At 38.2% G+C, this 19,203-nt stretch overlaps 1 protein-coding gene across 7 annotated transcripts in view; it reads right to left on the minus strand.

Moving 5' to 3' along the window:
- Positions 1-19,203, minus strand: part of LOC134348058 (limbic system-associated membrane protein-like) — a 2,069,602-nt gene that overhangs the window by 17,027 nt on the left and 2,033,372 nt on the right. For 3 of the 7 annotated variants that reach the window (XM_063050863.1, XM_063050862.1, XM_063050860.1), the window contains one exon: positions 8,535-8,643. The exons of the other annotated variants lie outside the window; for them this stretch is intronic. In XM_063050863.1, coding sequence (XP_062906933.1) covers positions 8,535-8,643 — 109 coding nt within the window. The remainder of the gene's footprint in view (positions 1-8,534; positions 8,644-19,203) is intronic. 7 annotated transcript variants of the gene reach the window in all.

Genomic DNA, 19,203 nt, shown 5'->3' on the forward strand with positions numbered 1-19,203 from the left:
TGCCTCATTGTCCTTGATGACTTTCATATTCATTACGCCTTTGATACATCCTGAATTTTACTATAGCCTACATGACCATGACATTTTCCAAAAACCCTTATGCTAAGATTTGCACTGAATTTTTTTTCTTGCAATTCTTTGGCCTTTAAATTAAGTATAAATGATAAATTTGATTAAAATCAGCTATTTATGTGAGTGTACAAAAACACCTAAAATGCTGGTAGAAAAAAAAGATATTGTATTTTAGGAATCAAGAATAGATGGTTTGTGAAAAAATGAACGGTTGTCTGTAAATCATGAAAAATGTACTGCATTTCACTGTACTCTGAGTACTCCATGTAAAAATGAGACTAGTACTGTGGTGGCATAGTGAGGAACAGTTTAACCGCTGAGCACAAAACGGATGCTCTACATGCTGAAGTGTAAAGTAAAAAAAAACAGTTGAACTATAATACCCCAGCAATTTATTTTGCATGATAAATCATTCAAAACTTGTTACTTGTGAAAAGCAAATGGTAATACGTAGAACATACATTAAATCAAAAAATTCATATTATTTTATTCTTATATTCAATTCATTTACTCTTCTCCCAATTTCTGCTCTGAAACTAAATCATCAGCCACATTCAAGTTTCTACTTTCTCATTAAGTGGAAGTAATATTTGACTCATTTTTAATAGCAACTGAATTCTCTTGCCAAGGAATTGGATTTCACCCATAAATTGTATACCAAAAAGGAAACATGCAGTCAGGGAACCCCAATGATATTCTAAAATTTACTTTTAAAAGTTCATTAAGACAGCTCTCTTCCATTTTGGTACCTGTTCATATCACAACTGCTTGGGCCATTGCCACTAGTAATCATGGGATGTTGTCAGATTTTCAGAGTGCGCACTCTAAGAAAGCAACAGTGACACGGGCTGCCATGGAGAGAAGGGGAATCTTTAGATGGGTGCTAGGATGTGTCAGGGTGTGGGTCGGGGGGTGGCGGGAAGAAGTTGTTAGCCCATGGTGTATGGAGAACTTGCATTCCCCATTACTAGCCACTTGTTGTCTCCCAAACACCCTGTATCTATTCCCAAGACACAAGTGACCAATTCCTGCAAGTGGAATTGCTACCGGGGCTTGCATACATAACTGACCTGCTGCATTAACGAATCATAGGTACAACAGGATGTCAATGTTCCAGTAAATAGCCTTTCATTCACTATTGGCTTGTGACTTAATGTGGGTCTGTTCTTTGTTTGTCAGTAGGTGAAAAATGGAGTTAAAGTCACACCAGTTTAAAAGTGATAACTGCCCCAAGTGAAATACCTGTCGCCCAATTTACTGGCAGGTAAGATTTCAACCAGTCCTGAGGTGACTGCATTAAAGCATGTGCTAAATGACTTTTATATGCACTTTATACATAAAAAAAATCGAACAGGAATGAGTCCAATTTCAAGGCCTGCTGGTTTTTAGATCCAGAGTTACAACAACACAACAAATTTAGTCTGTTTAGTTTTTTCCCCTCCCTTTTTTTGGAATAGATTTTTTTTTGTTTTGAATTACTTCCCTGCATTCATGCTCACTATTTCCTTTGTCCTCTCATCATTTCTTGAATCTTGCACCAGTGCCTTCAGCAGAGTCCAACCAGTGGGCAGAATTCGTCATTTGAATTCTTCAGATCTTGTTGAGCTGTATCAAGCTGTTTTCACAGGAATATATCTAACAGCAGTGTTACAACAACAGGTATGCTGGTTCATTGCTCTTTTTGAAGAAATCACTGTTACCTTGCAACCTGCCTTCATACACCAGTCAGCTTTACATCACATGCGTCACAGGAACGGAATTATTTCTGAGGAAAAGTACCTAATTTCTTTTTTTTCTGAGTCCTAACTACTCATCACAAACCAGCAGACATATGCAAAATGACAGCTAGCAGCAAGCTTCTAGTTAGATGCACTGAAGCACTGGTCTCTGACATGAAGGGCCTAGCAATCGGGAAAGAGGCAATCAGAGGGACAGGAGTTCCAATCATCTATTTTTCTTGTTTTCCATCAAGAAACTAAAACAAATAATTTTCAAGAAGATGCCTCTTCCACTTCTGGGAATTAGTCCCCCTCCATTTTGCCACACTTGATTCCTGCCCATGAGCATTAACGAACAGCCTTATTCGTTAGAATGTTCTGTTTAGATGTTCTAGACACAAAAATGGAAAGAAGATTCCATTGTCCAGGAAATCAGAATGTTAATATATTGTTCCAGGTTTCCAGGTTTCACATCACCTGGTGGTTCTCTCTTCCCTCCCCCTACCTTTTAAATCTACTCGTCAGTGTTTTTCCTCCAGTCCTGCCAAAGGGTTTTGGCCTGAAACATCGACGGTACTTTTTTCCATAGATGCTGCCTGACCTGCTGAGTTCCTTCAGCGTTTTGTGTGTGTTGTTCAGATTTCCGGCATCTGCAGATTTTCTCTTGTTTGTTAATACATGGTTCATGATTCCCATAGCAATAATAAAAACAGAACAATATCTTTGGGTTAGATATATAATAGATTCCAGTTAATTGGGCATTAGTTAATCAGGGAAGCCACTGATTTGGGACAACTCTGAAAGAACAAAATCTAATTGAGAAAAGAGTCAGGATTCTTTTTGATTATTTGGAACTATATGCTGCTCAACTAGGGAAGGAGACAGTTGATGAAAAGCTTCTAACTAGCATCAGATACGTGCACTTTTGTGGTTGTTAGAGACACTATACCGTACTTAGAGCAAACAGTTTTTAAAGAGCTTCATGCAATTGTATTCAAAAAGCAATGGCTTTTTGTCGCTGGCATTTGCTGAGAAATAAGGAGTAAGACAATTCAAAACTGGTTTGCTCACGGCAGTCTCAAGCATTCAGGTTTGGAGATACTTCAAACGTCCAGGAGTGAAAATGAAACTATCTCACTACTTCAATGAGTTAGGAATTACAAATAATTTGATGGTATCAACAATCATCTTGAATGCTACAATGAAAATGATGATTTGGAGAATGCAGTCATTAATAGCATAGTATGAAGGTAGTCAATTATCTGCACTTGGGGCCTACAGTGATTTTATTAATTAACAATCAAACAAAAGAATGGAGTATCCTCACAAATTGCAGGAGGAACTCAGCAGGTTAGGCAGCATCTAAGGAGAGGAATAATCAGTCGATGGTTTAGACTGAGACCCTTCATTAGGACTGGAAAGAAAGATTAGAGGTCAGAGTAAAACATATCTCATCCTTTTATCTAGTCATGATGAAGAGTCTTGGCCTGAAACATTAACTGTTTATTCCTTTCCATAGATGCTGTCTGACCTGAGTTCCTCCAGATTTTGTGTGTGTTTCTTTAGATACCCAGCATGCAGATTTTCTTGTGAATGTGGTATCCTCTATCAATGACTATTTAAAAACTAATACAGTTTTATAGTACTGTAGTAGTACCGATAATATTCTAATTCATTTTGTATTCATTTAAATACATAATTTGTTACTCAGTTTACTATGTTTTGTAACTTCAAAACATTAAACTAATTCAATGGGTCCATGACGTGAGTCTAACTTTGTGTTTACTTTAAGTGAGGTGCATGCACTTATTACGTGGTAGCATCATGAGGTATTCAATTCACGTATTTATACATATAATTCATAATGAATTATTTAAACAAAGAATGCTTAATTAACATATACACATACACACATAAGATCACTCAAATATGACTTAAACAGTAAAAGTGCAACACTCCTCCCTGTTTAGCTATAAACTCCAATTCAATACAGAATGCATCTCACTATATACACAGTATACTATATAATACAACTACTATACAAACACCCACAGCATCATAAATTTTTAGTTTTCCCATTCAGGTCTAAAGATTCAATATCTGTGGAGGATTTTTTTACTTTTGTGGAATCTTGCTGAGTACCTACTTTTGATCACCTCTGTAGTCCCTTGCTAGGATTGCTTGTAAAGGAGTGAAACATCAAACCTACTCATTTGAGGAGCCTTCAATCTACATCGGCTGTTTGTCCTGCATACTCTGTCTAAGATTGAGCTTGACCAGATCCAAACATGAACGCAAGGTATGACCTAAGAACAACATAGCTGGTGGGTTGTTGGTTGTGGTGTATGCTGTATTGTGATATACAAAGAGGAAATTAGGAAGCTTCTGATATAGTGTCAGTGTAGTGTTTTCTGCTGACATTGCTTGCAGTGTGTTCTTTAGACTCTGGACAAACCTTTGGTTTAAATAATTCATAATTGTCACATTGTGCTCTGAGCCTATGTCCTTCTAATCTTTTTAACACTGTCTTGAGGTTTTGGAAATGTTCTTTGTCATCCTTTCCAGTAACAATGATGTTATCCAGGTAACAGAGTGCCTGCGTAGTCTTGCAGCATGTGGTCCATACCTTTCTGTCAGAGTGTAGGTGCAGATACTACTCCAAAAATAAGCCTATCACAGTGAGCCCTCTGTGAGTGTTTACGTCAAGCAACACTCTGGGCACTTCTTTCATCTCCATATGTAAGTTGGCCTCAAGTAAATCCACTTTGCTGAAGTGCGTTCCTCCAGAAAGGTTTGCAAAGGTATCCTGTATCCTAGGCAGAGGTAATTGATCTAGTTTCAATACTGGGTAGATGGTAACCTTAAATTCACCACAGGTCCTGGCAGACCCATTCTTCTGGGCTACAGAAGTCACTGGCATTGGCCATGGGCTCCACTCAACCTTGGAAAGAATTCCTTCAGCGTCCATGTGATCTACCTCACTGGCTACTTTATCATGGATGGTATAAGGACACTATTTTAACCACACCTAGATGACTGACATGTAGCTCCTCCAACTCTCACTCTCTGCTGGGATGATATAACACTATTTACTTCCAATATGTTTGAAATTTCCAATGCCATTCTTGAACACTGCTGTGACATCATTCAGTACCTTTCTTAATTCACTTTCAGATGGCAAGGGATGCGGCATGCAAATTGTGAATGGCTCTCCAATCAATTTGTAGTTGGCTCAGCCAATTATGTCCCCACAATACTGGTCCTCCTACTTTTACCACACGCAAGCTCAATGTGGTCTTTTGGTTGTTGTATTTCACTGTCACGAGTGACGTTCCCACAGGAGTTATCTTCTCTCCAGTATAAGTTCTTAGTTAGATATCTGCAGGCCTCAGTTTAGTATTATTCAAATGACGTTCAAACTCATTGTCTAATTCTCTTTAATTCATTTTCCATTCACTTCTGGTCTAAGCCATACTGCTTGTCTATTGCTAGTTTTTGAACACAATCTCAAGTGCACCAGTCCTGTGTCACTCTCATTATTATCAGATTTTTCATCAGTAGCAAGCAGATCAGTGCTGTTTTTGAAACTGCAGCTCGACTCAGCTTTTTCTCCTCTCTGTGCAGTCCATTTATTTTTGTCTGCCAAAAATGTTCTTTGTATGTGTGCTACTTTGTTGCATTTTCTGCATGTTTCACCCTTAAATCTGCATTGATCTGGTGTATGTGAACCCCTGCCACAACAGAAACACTATTTGTTTGGATAGGCCAGTTTCTGTTTGACATTGCAATTTTATTCACACACATCTTCATTCCTGACTGCAACTCAATTGCATCTCCGTCTGCTGTTTCCTTTGACAAAGTCGTTTCAACTGCTCATTTAAATGTAAGTTGTGCTTCAGTTAGGAGCTGATTTTGAATGCTTCCTCGTAAGATTCCACAAACTAAAGTATCTCATAGAGCATCATTAAGCCCAGCACTGACAGTGCTCAGTCAATCTCTTCAGTTCAGCCACATGCTGAAATGGACTCTCCTTCCTTTTGATTCTGCTAATGAAAACTAAAGCATTCTGCAATAAACAATGGCTTTGGTTCTATATGTTCCTGCATTACTTTGACAATGTCAGCAAAACTTATTTCTGCTGGTAAGATTGGAGCTGTCAAACTCCTTAGCAATCAGCTTGCCTTTAAACCCAATGGATTTAGCAAAAATGATACTTGTTTATTTGATATTTTACTTCCAATATCAAGAGATTTGTGACTGAACTTCTAACTTGCTGAGGTAAATTAAGTACGTGATTGCCTGGGCCAATTTCCGAGATACCCAGAAATGATTGAAGCCTGAATAAATTTCTTGAAAACAATTTTTATATGTGTATGTCTATATGACATGAACAAGTGGGTCTAACTTCCAGGGGACACAGGAAATCACAGTCAGTTAGATTCCTATATATTCCCAAGTGGGATCTGAGTTCATTCCAGTCTGAACTAAAATGATTCATGTAAATCATTTCAAACCCTCCAGTTACCATGAGCTGACTTATTTGTCTGCTCTCTAATGGCTTCATATGCCATTATATGATTCCCTTTGAAATTAGAAGTAAAGCTTTCTACAATCAAAAAGTTCAGCATGGTTCCCTCCACCTCTCCTACCCCACCAATACACCATAATTTGGTTCAGGCACAGTCCCCTCTTCCTTTCCTCCACTCTCTATCATGTGCTGTCTCAGTGCTATTAATAAAACTCACCAATACATCTTTGTGTCAAGGGAAACTGAATAGAGCTGTACTAGGCATTGGCTCTATCACAGGACGAGCTAGTTAAAAACTGCTCAATGCATCACTAGCACCAGCCTACCTGCCACCAAGGACATATGTACAAAAAGGTGACAGTAAAAGGTCAACAATATCATGAAGGGTCCCACTCACCGTGCTCATGGGCTGTTTGTCCCACTCCCATCAGGTAGGAAGCTATGTAGCATCCACACCACGATCACCAGATTCAAAAGTAGTTATTTTCCCCAAGCAGTAAGGCTGATCAACACTTCCACTCACTAATCCACCCCACCACCTTATACTTTCCTTTCAAAGTCACCTTATGTACACAATCCTGAACCTAGCATCACTTTATGTACATACAATCTGTCTAAGTGTACAACATATCTTATTTATTTATATTTATTGTGTTCTTTTTTTATTATTGTGCTTTTTTTGTGCTACATTGAATCCGAAGTAACAATTATTTTGTTCTCCTTGACTCTTCTGTATGGAAATCTTAAATCTTCTCTTGTAACCTTCAGCAAAGAATCATGTTTCATGTTCAGAAGGCTTTCAGAATATCATTGGGAACTCCATTTGAAGGAGCCTGCAGTTGAATTTGAGAAAATGCCTCTTCTGTGTTTTTCTAGTATCATAACATCATCAGCACCGCTGTTCTTGCCTCAGATGCACAGATGTCACTTTCAGGTTAAAATCCAAGAATATACATATAATTAATATGCAGTTATCCTCAATTCACTGCATTTTAATTGAGAGTTACCTTGTTTTTATTGGGAGAAGTTGCTGCAGTTTCAGTTTCCACAGCTTTTTCAAGAAACTGGATTTGCCCTTGCTTCTCCTTTATTAATTACAGGAAGTAACATTACGAAATATTTCACTTTCAAACTTAATTGCATCTAACAAGAGTTATTCTGCTTTACGCCACATATTTCCTAAAATACGCAATTCATCATGTTGGATGTTCTAAGACTGGTGGTAAGTGATCTGAATGATTCTAAACAGAGTAGGTTGTGCTGAATAATAACATAATTCCCAGAGACCCATTCAGACATCACATGTGGTCTATTAGACTGTGTATGATATTCATTCTGAATCTCTTAACTTTCAAGAAGGTAGAGACTGTACTCTTCTCCTGTACACATACCCTAAAATACTAAGCAGTGCCGATGGTGACTGCGAACAAGAATATTAACAGGTTCTGTATTCCACCAACTAATTTGCTGTGTACACGTTAGCTTGTAAAGATACAGCTGCATGAGTAAAACAGTCAAGTACTAGCTCACAAGCTAACAATGTTGTTCAGACACTATTAAGAGGATACAGAAGAGGCAACTATATATTTTGAATTCTCCCCTTCCCCAGTAGTCCATTCTAATTGGAACCTAAGGGCAGTTTGTCTCTATATAATGACGAGATGAAGGAAAGTATAAATTGTGTGAAGGAAAGAGAGAATTGCTTCAAAACAGTGCTGAAGTGAACAAAGACAATAAAATACCCCCTTTGATATCATGTGTGCATTAGTTCCTGTATGAAAATAAATGAGGTCTGTGGCATTAATAATTAAGCTGAGAAAGTATATGAAATTAATTAATTATCTGAAAATAACATAGAAACAAATTTTGCTTAGGACAGGATTGACTTGGGATTATGATGATTCTGCTAGTATAACTACCACAGAACATTGCTACCATGGTGGGCTGAGCATGATCCAAGGGAAAAATAAGGAAGGAAAGAAAGAAATACAAAACCACTCAAGCATGGCAAGGTAGAATAGCAACTAGATAAACAGACTATGGCTTTCACCTGCCAAGGAGATCGTTCCTGATCCTCGATGACTTTACATTTGAGGTCTGTATGGTGAAAACAGGCCTCGGCCAACACAGCAATTTATTTGGGACCAAGAGTTGGGAGGCTTTTCACAGTGGCAGTTGAGAATGCTCCGAGCTGCCAGAAGATTTGTTTTACTTACCATTGTTTGCTGTTCTCCGAAGAGCCTGCACACATAATCTGCTGCACAATTGGATATGTTCCTTCAACAACAAACTTAAAGTTCTCCATCAACCAATGTTTCAACATTACTAATGACAAAAAAAAACAAGTAAAATTGCAATAGCAAACCTGAAGTTTTCTATCGACCAATGTTTTAACATTATTGATGACAAAAAAGTCTCAAAGTCTGAAAGTCCATTATGGAAGTGACCTGACTTTCTGCCTATATGAAGTGAATGAGATGACTGCACAGTGGCATAGCTGCTGCCTCACGGCTCCTAATGACTTAGGTTTAATCCTGATCATTGGTGCTGGTTTCAGAGCTTGCACATTACACTATTACCATATGGGGTTCCTCTAGGTGGTGCAATTCTTTCCCATAGCCTGATGATGTGCAGATTGCTAGGTTAATAGGTAATAATTGACTAAAACCTCTTTGGAGTAACATTGATGCATTATTACTCCTGAAATAATAAGACTAGCTTACAGGCAGGCTGGTTATATAAAAAGTGGGGAAGGGGGAGGGTGGGATGAATTAATGGGAACGTGGGGAGAATCAGTTACTAGAAGGATTAGAGGGGTTTGGTTTAGTCTGTGGGTTGGCAAATACTCAGTGGACTAAAATGGTCTCCTTCTAAGGGGAAGTGGAAATCTAGAAATATCAGACACATTAACAAGAGTGTCATGTTACCACTAACACAATGAAGATGTAAGATGACATCTTATAGTATGTTCCACTACACACGTATTTATTTGACGCAAACACATGGCTATGTTTTATGCCATTGTCCTTAGCTTCTAAAGAAAGAAGAGTTAATGGGAATGCAGCAGAGTGCATCTCCATGAGTTAACCAATACCCCAGCAACAGTTCTACAGGTAAACTGTGAAGCAAGACCAGGAAAAAACTATAGCTGTATGATAAAAGATTAGCTTATAAATCATCTTGCACATAGTACAATGCATCTCACCAGTACTGGCACAGCAGCATTAAACTTAGAGCAAAAATTTAAACGAGATATGTCTCTGACCTTTAGCGTAGCTATAGACAAGGATAAGAGCAAACAATATGGGAAAATGCTTAATTGGGGGAAGGCTATTTACTATGGTATTAGGCAGCACATGGGAGCATAAATTGGGAATGGATGTTCTCAGGGAAGTACATAACACTTGCATGGGGTTCCAGGTAGGTTTGTCCCACTGAGACAGGATAGTGGTGTAAAAAAGTCACAACAGGATCCCTCAAAGTTGCCATGCAAGTTTACAGGATGGTTATGAAAGCATTTTGTGTGCTGGCCTTCAATAGCTGGGAAACGGAGTTCAAGAGCCTTGGAATAATATTGCAGCTCTATAAAACTCTGGTTAGACCTCACTTGGAATATTGTTTTCAGTTCAGATTGCCTAATCATTGGAAGGATGTGGAAGCTTTTGAGAGGATGCACAGGATATTTACCAGGAATGGTTGAGCAAGCTGGGCATTCCTCTTTAGGGTGATAAAAGACTAGAAGAGGCACAGATAAAGTGGACAGCCAGCCACTTTTTCCCAACGTGGCAACGACCAATACGAGAACACATCCAGTTAAGATGACAGGAGGCAAGTTCAACGATAAAGATAAAGATTAGATTTATTTGTCCTGTGTACACCTAAACATACACTATTGTTTGTGTCAATGGGCAACACAGTCCATATATGTGCTGCTGAAAGCAGACCACAAATATCACTATCATTCTAGCACCAACATAGCATGCTGACAAACTTAGTAACCCTAATCCATATGTCTTTGGAATATGGGGGGAAACCAGAGGTCATGGGTTCATGGGGACAACATACAAACCCTTTGTAGACAGTAGCAGGAATTGTACTCCAATCATTGGTGCTGTAAAAAATTGTGCTAACTACTACTCCACCATGGTGCCCAGATGGTTATGTGGGAGCTAGGTATTTCACAGAGTGGTGCGTACATGGAGCGCACTGCTGGGGTGGCAGTACATTAGGGACTTTTAAGAGAATCTTAGAAAGGCATTTAGATGTAAGAGAAATGAAAGATTATGGGCTGCATAGGAAGAAGTGTTAGTCTGATCATGGAGTAGGTTTATACTGGTCCACACAATGTCATACCTTTCTATATTTTATATTCTATATTCTGAATTTAACATGGTGGAGGGGCTGGACTATGCACCAGAACCTCAGGCTGACGATAAGTATTTACTAAATTTTTGTGGTGAATAGAAACTTGACCAATTTCAAGATCAATTCCTGCTTCTAGTTAACACCATAAATGTCTTATTTGATTGTTTGTTAAGGGAATTATTTACAGAAGGCTTCACACTTCAACGCTTTAGAGTTGTAGTGATTGAAGTTTCATTTTCCTGCTTATAATGAAAAACTGGTGTCTAGGCTGATTAGTTTAATTACTGTGATTCAGTAAAAGCATTAATTCCACTTTAAAAGATTGCCCCCCCCCCACCATTAGAAAATAGTGGCAATCACAGTCAACTATTAGGTTTCTTTTCCTGGAGTGATAATATATCACTTCACCAACCATATTCAAAGCCTCTTTTCAAAAGGAATGGCAAGCTAACAAATGGTAGGAATCTCATCTTCTTTAGGTCTATTGAAATTCCAATCACTGAAAACTGTCTGTTAGTGTCCAGACACAATCTCCCTCTGGTGTCATTAATCACTAAAATCAAGTCAATAAAACACAGAAGCAGTCACTTGCTCAGAGTACAGAACTAATCATATATTCTCTAATAGGGGCCTGTGATGGTCTTCATATTTGATTAGCAACCAGGCACTTGTTCAACTTTGTGTCATCATTCAACACCAAAACTCTGATCCAAGGAGAGACAGAATTGATGCTTAAAATAATAAATTAATGCATATGGTTTGTCCTTGAGTCCTTTTCATTAAACATTGCTGTGCAAAGATTTGTGACTGTAGAGATTTCCTTTTTTAAGCAGAATTTTAAATGATTAATTAGCTTTGGCTATGCATTTTGATGAAGACACATTCTGAACTATCATCCTAATCCCCGTGAAGGTCATTTTCTCTTCATGTACAAAACAGTTCTATGATGGAACAACTATTCAAAAGCCATTACAACTGGATGTACTTATATTTGATCAAACTTGTTAAGATAATGGTGGGCGCAGTGTTTGATCACAGTTCTCAATCAAAGTGGTGGTCCTCACTGGGAATCAGAAACGCTGATAAAAATAAGGGACTAAATAAATTTAAATTTTTAAACTTTATATTTTGCAACGGAAAAAGAAAATATCACCTGTTACTGGAACATTTACAGTGCAACAATAATTTTGCATAAAAGAAAGTGTAGGAAAAGGTTAATCAGCTTAAACCATCTATAAAATCACCAAAAAATGGTATAGAATGAGCCTATTGAAGTAACCATGTTCACAGCAGTTCTCTAGCAGAGCAATTCATTCATTCAATCTCCCATACTGTTGTCTAAAATACCTTCTCTTATAAGTTTTTCCTCACCTTCTTCATCCTGTTCTCTCCTAAAGACCATAGTGCAACCTGCCTGCATCACACCTGTTGGCAGTTGTTCCTGATCACAATACATACAGTGTAGAAATGTTTCTTTTTAGGTCAGTCTTAATTCTTTACTCCTTTGCTTAGTACATGTAACCACAATCCTTCACCAAAAAGAACAGGCGCCTACTCTCTATCCCATCCAGCCACCTCCTCCTTTTCTAGGCTTTCGTCAAATCTAATTTTAGCATTCTTTGAAGAAAGTTAAATCTCTCAGTGCAGGGACAATTCTCAAATCATTTCCAGATGCTCAGCAATGCTTTCACATCCTTCCTATATATAAGTTGGTCAAAATTGAAGCCAATGCTTCAGTGAAATTTGGATCCATTTTATAAAGACTCATCATGATTTGCATTTTTGGTTTTTATGGCTTGCACTCCTAGTTCTGGAATATTAACATAAATCAAAAAAGCCACACACCAACCTCTGGGGAATTCCATTACAAGTCCTCCCCTGCTTACAAGCACCTGATTTGCTATGTATAGCCCTATATTTGATTGAGCATTTGGGAGGCTGGCAGGGCTGCAGGCATCTTCTGCTATATGAGTACTCAGTCCTTGGATGCACTTCCGACTTGCAAACTGTTCAGGTTACAAGTTGTCTATGGGAATGGGACCCCGTCATATCCTGGGTAGGACCTGTATTCACCTTCTTCCAGACTGAAATACAACCATTCACTGAAACTTGTCACTGAATCAAATTCATATCCATGCTATCAATGTCTCTTTTGGACCATGATTTTCAATTTTCCTATTATGTGGCGCCTGATTCAAAGCTTTCTGGAAGTCTGTGTATTACATCAAATATATCATCCTCATCAGCTTATTCATTCCCACAACAAAAAATTCTATCAGACTAGTAAATGTAATTTGTCTTTAGCAAGTCCATGCCTTAGTAAGCCATTTTCCTCCAGGTGACTAATAATCCTGCCCTCAATCAATATTTCTGAAATTTTAATCACCGAGGTTAAATTGATTGGCCTGAAATTGTTGGTACATTCTTCCCTGACTACTGCACTGACAATTCCGTGGTGTTGCACATTTCAGAAACTTTTTACTCTCTCTGCCCTTAGCATTATTACTATCCCTAGTTTATCTTGGGACAAATAGAATCTGCCCTACTGTCTTTGCACTCATCCTTCTGGAAGAACTCAATCGGTCAAAGAGCATCTGGTGAGGCAAAGAGGTGATGGACATTTTGGCTTGAGACCATGCTTCATGACTGAAGGTACAGAGAGAAAACAGCCGGTATAAAAAGGGGAAGTGAGGGGTGAGGCCGGGGCTGGTAGGTAACAAATTAAATCAGATAAAGGGGGAGAGTAGTTAATAGGCAGATTAAACCAAGTAGGTAAGGGGGAGGATAGCAAAGGGGAACTAAGGAAGAAGAATTTCAGTTGAATAGGGATGCGGGTGATAGGCAAATTTAACCAGGCAAAGAAGGGTAATGAGTTTAGATACTTGGGGTTAACCATCCTTTTGCATCCACAGATACTGCTTCATTCGTCAAGTTCCTCCAGCAGTTTATTTGTTTTGCCCAGGATTCCAGCATCAGCTATCTCTCGTATTTCTGCCTTGTATATCTGCAGCCAATTGCTAATGATCAATACAATATGATATTCCCCTTATTTTCCTTGGCTCTAACCAAATTGCTTCTAACCTTGAGCTCTCTATGTCATCCTTTCTCACCCAGCACTGAAATATTCTTTTAAATCAATACCTCTACCTCTTCTCCTTTGTTCCCTTCCCTATCCTACCTGAATGCTTTTGTTTCCAGGAACATTTGATGCATGGTTTGTGAGCCAAGCTTTTGTTATTGACACCACATTACGTTCCCATGAGGCAATCTGTACTTATGGCTCGCCAGCTTGATTTGCCACACTCAGCAGGCTTAGTACACGGGTTTAAATGTTACTTCATTTCCATTTTCAGCAACCCCAGTAAAATCACTCTGATTCAGTTTGCAGTGAACTGTCTTCCCCATTTCATTTTACTTTTTATGGTACATTTTATCTCATTTTTCCTAATTCTGACTCTACTGTTTGGCAGTATCCATGCTTTTATATTCTTCCCTTCCCCATACGTCCTTGTTATTATTATCCTCATCATTGAATTGTATATTGTCTTTTCTTTCACCTTCTATTTCCTGTAACTGAACTTCCGCTTTCTATTTCCAGCTTGGCTTTTCTGCCTTCTAATTTTACACTTTCTTACAAAGTAAGAGTTAGATGCTGACGGGAGGAGATGGGAGAAGTAGAACTGGATTGGCCAGGCTGGTTTACCTCTGTCAGTGAGGATTCAATATCATCACTAATGATTGACTTTATTTTGCCTTTGACATCCTAATCCCTTATGAAGGTCATTTTCTTTTGATGACATTTCAGTCCATGAAAAATAGTAAGTGGAAACTTGACAGCTAGAAGGAGAGAAGCTAATGAAAAAGCAATAAAATGAAATAGGGATAAGAATTGATTCCTGTTGGAGTTACACTATCTTTTTCCCTCCAATACGAAATATTTCCCTCCTGAGTTTGTTTGGTCAGAGTTAGCTGAGATAACAACTCTCTTTAATGACTTACAAAAGAAAGAAGAATAATTTATATGAGGTGAGCGACATGAATGGTATTTAAATGAGGTCAAGATTATCTCTCAACAGTACTAAAGAAAGGTTGACATCAATTCCTGGAATGCAGTGCATATGAAAGAGAGCAAGAATCATGCCTTATACAAGGTCATGTTCTCATGGTTTATGTTTCACATTCCCAAAGGTACAGAGAATGCTGCATTATGCCAGACAGACTTATGAAATCCCCTGACACAATGTTATTAAGTGTGTCATTTAACAACAGGGTGCAGGTTGAGTACCTGGCATGCTAACTGAGAAATAATGTATTATCCTCTTCATGACAATTTATATTTGTGTAGCACTGCACAAGAATTACATAGCCAAATGTCACTTCACATAAAAATAGAAAATAATTAAATTGACTAGTATACATATTGGTCTATATCTTTCCAAACAAAACATTGTAAGCTGCGCCCATTATTCTGCTAGATTGCTCTTCTGTCAAACTAGAAATAGTGTATGTGAAATTTCTTCAAATATAAGCAACAATACATAGTAGAAATGTTTTTGTTGCTTTTTGGGAAATTGACTTCTGCCCAGAATTAAAATCCGCCTGGCTTAGCAATTCTTGTATCCAATGTACGAGGGTCTACATTATATCATTTTTCTTTTCTAGTTCAGGTTTAATGTTGTAGGTATAAATGCCAGGTAAAATAGCTTTGCAACAGCAGCACAGTACATTGCAAATGGATTTCAACCACAAACACCATACCCAGTGTAAATTCATGAAAAGGTACTTTATGTACATATTATATATTCCAATTTGACTCCTGACTGGAGACAAGCATCTTTCAGTGTCATCTGCCTTAGCCAAATATTTATTTATTTATTAATGGAGATACATCACAGAATAGGCCCTTCTGGCCCAGGAATCCCCCAATTTAATCTGAGCCTAATCACGGGATAATTTACAATGACTAGTTAACCTATCGACCGGTATGTCTTTGGACTGTGAGAGGAAACTGGAGTACCCAAGGAAACCCACACAGTGACAGAGAGAATGTGCAGGCAGTGGCAGGAAATGAACCTGGGTCACTGGTACTGTAAAGTGTTGAGTTAGCCACTACACTGCCATGTTGCCTAAAAATATCCAGCAATGGGGAGTGCATCTGCAAGTCTTTTGGGGTTATCTACCGTATACAGTGCTCCTGGTGTGCCCTCCCATATATCGGTGAGATCCGATGTAGATTGGGAGACTGCTTTGCCGAGCGTAAACGCTCAATCCACCAGATAAAGCAGGATCTCCCAGTGGCCACCCATTTTAATTCCACTTCCCATTCCCAATCCAACATTTCAGTTAATGGCTTTCTCTAGGGCCATGATGAGGCCACACTAATGTTGGTGTAGTAACACATATTCTGTCTGGATAGCCTCCAACCTGATAGTATGAACATCAATTTCTCAAACTTCTGGTAATTGTACCCCCTTCACCATTTCCCATTACCATTTTCCTCACTAACCTTACCTACCCATCCCCTCCCTCTGGCATTCCTCCCCCTTCCCTTTCTTCCAAGGCCTTCTGTCCTCTCCTATCAGATTCCCCCTTCCCCAGCCTTTTATCTCTTTTGCCAATTGACTGCCCTGCTCTTTACTTCACCACTACCCCTCTCCCGGTCTTACCTATCGCCAACTACCTTGTATTTATTCCTCCCCTCCCCCCACCTTCTTACTCTGACTTCTCATCTTTTTTCTTCAGTCCTGAAGAAGGATCTCGGCCTGAAACATTAATGATTTACTCTTTTCCATCGATACTTCCTGGTCTGCCAAGTTCATCCAGCATTTTTTGTGTGTTGCTTCATTTAAACTGATCTGGCTTACTAGTCTACTTTAGTCAAGGAAATAGAGATCATTTTGCTCATTTACACCATATTAGACCTGTAAAACCACCATCCTACTGGCATAGCCAGCATGTGACTCTAGAACCATAGCAACATGGTTGACACTTTTCTAAAATTGCCCAGCATGCCTTTGTATGAGCAATAAATGTTAGTCTTTCAGTACCGTGGTATTCTCTATTTCTGTGGCAAAGGAAATAGTTTAAGAATGAAGTGAGCATAATAGTAGCTCATATCCTCTCCCTGATATTCTTCTATATGGGATAGCACACAGCATCCTTAATGGTTTTGATATCCCAAATCACTTGTATTATCATACCAAAACCTGTGTTTAAAAATGTAAATCATTAAAATATAGTGCTATTTTTCATTATATACTGTCAAATTCTTATTTCCAAGGTACAAGCATTCATATTATAAAATGTATCTATTCAAGTTCAAGTTCTATCTACACTTTATCAGTGTATGACTTTAGTAATTTGTGGGGATTGATAAAATAGCAACAACATGTAAACAATCGTAATGATAGTTTGTTTTGTAAACTCCGGGTGGGAAGAATATGGAAGTTCTCTCTATTAAGTATACCGAAATTATTTCTATAATCTTCATTCAGTAATTAAGTCTCTATCAATGTGATAACCTGAACTCCTGGGGCAGCCAAATTAAATTACTGTACAGAATTTAAGCAAAACATCCTGCAATTTGCAGAAAATCAGAATCAGTTTTAATATCACAGATAAATGTTGTGAATTTTGTTAAGTTAGCAGCAGCAGTACAATGCAATATATGATAATATAGGGGAAAATAAGTAAATCAATTACTGTACTGTAAATATATATACATATATATGTATCTGTAAATTAAATTTAACAAGTGTAGTGCAAAAACAGAAATAATGGAAATAAGTCATTTTCATATTGAAAAACTGAAGTCCCTAGAACGATTCCACTGAATAAGGTTAGGCTAGCAACTCCAGAGAAACTTCCTGACTGTGGTTGTTCAGCAAAGTAGGTCTAGGACTTATGGAACCGTATGTACAGGGCTTATTGAGTAACGAGTGGTACTTCACTCATCTAGGATTCTTTAGCACTACATTGGGGAATTGGATCATTGAATTCTGCACCAGCTGTACTGTTCAAGTACCCTTCTTAAAATTACCTTGTCGAGCTTCTTTCCTTCAGTTAGTTCTCCAACATGGAAGATCTTTCAACAGTCATGCCAACACCTGGATACAATCCAGTACAATGTACTGAGATTGTTTTGCTTCAAGTATGGTTTCCCTTGCCCAAGTTTGGTAAAAGACTTCCAACATAATGAGTTACTTCTGAGCAATTTCAATAATCCTAAGACCTGTTTTCACTCTTACATTCACACTGCAGCTGAACAGATGGAAGGATAGCCCGTCTCTGAAAAACAGTCCAAATGATGCACTTTCCTTTAAGTCTGTTAAACTGTATCATAAAGCTCTGATTGCTCCAAAAATGATAACTGGGTATGATTCTCTGAGGAATTCAAGTATAGCATTGAAAGCACCAGTGAAGGAATACACACTGAAGCTTATTGTTACTTTTAGTACTATTGGAAAGCTGCGTTAACAATTGTCTGCCTATTATGTAGTTGTCCTATTTTCTGCCTTCTAGAGGAGTGACTTGGGTTGAATGAGGTGGATCAGATCAGTGTACAACAAGGAAATGTTTAGCAATTTTCTGTCGATTCTGCAATAATTCTGGCCTATTATCATATCTGTAAGATCCTGCAGTAAACTAATGTTTCAATGACATTAATTTCCCTGGCAACAAGGAAAATTATGATACTGCTTGATAAAGGCCATTGTACAGAGAGAAAAAAAATGGAATTTGGCTCACTAATAGATCCTGTGCCCAGCAGGTACCTAATCTGTTTAAAAAGTATAATGCAGTCTAATTTTTTTCTTGAAAGTGGACTGTAGAAAAAGCTTTTGTTATATTTCTGAAGAAAATGTTCCTTGGTTCTTTACAACATGGAAGTAGCTCAAACATGCATATGAAAAATAAGGCTAAAGTGATAATGTCTAATGCAAGCCTTGAAATAACAACAGAAATTGGTTACTTTCACTTCTGAAAACTACCTGTTCAACTTTTCCTCTTAGCTTTGTTCCACTTGATAATATGAATATGATCAACAAATCACACCATATCTAAGGACGGACGAATTCTGAGTACAATGCTTGCTTTGTCATAATACCGATCCACATTACCCTCCCATCAAGTAAAATGATACTGAAAATGACATAAATGTATCAACTTACCACATTGTGACAAATTGTTCATTGTTTTGAGATAGATAATAACGCGGTTGTTTAACTTTGACACAAATGCAATCTGCCATTGACAGCAAAAGTTCAAAGCAAAGAGGCAGAATAATGTGCAGCATCAGTTTAATGTTGCACTAAACTGTAGGTCATTGGCACCTGTGACAACAGCCTTGCAAGACGAGATGACACAGCTCATCTTGAAATGCAATTCTTAGCCCTTGCAGAGCTGATGTGTGCAGCTGCCAATATGGCTGAGGAAAGGGATGAGTATTCTATGCAATTTTGTAGACCAACAACTTCCAACCATTAGGGAAGGTAGTGCACTCAGAAGTGAAAGTGCTGTTTC

Source organism: Mobula hypostoma, chromosome 6, assembly GCF_963921235.1.
Source record: "Mobula hypostoma chromosome 6, sMobHyp1.1, whole genome shotgun sequence".
Taxonomy (NCBI): Eukaryota; Metazoa; Chordata; class Chondrichthyes; order Myliobatiformes; family Myliobatidae; genus Mobula; species Mobula hypostoma.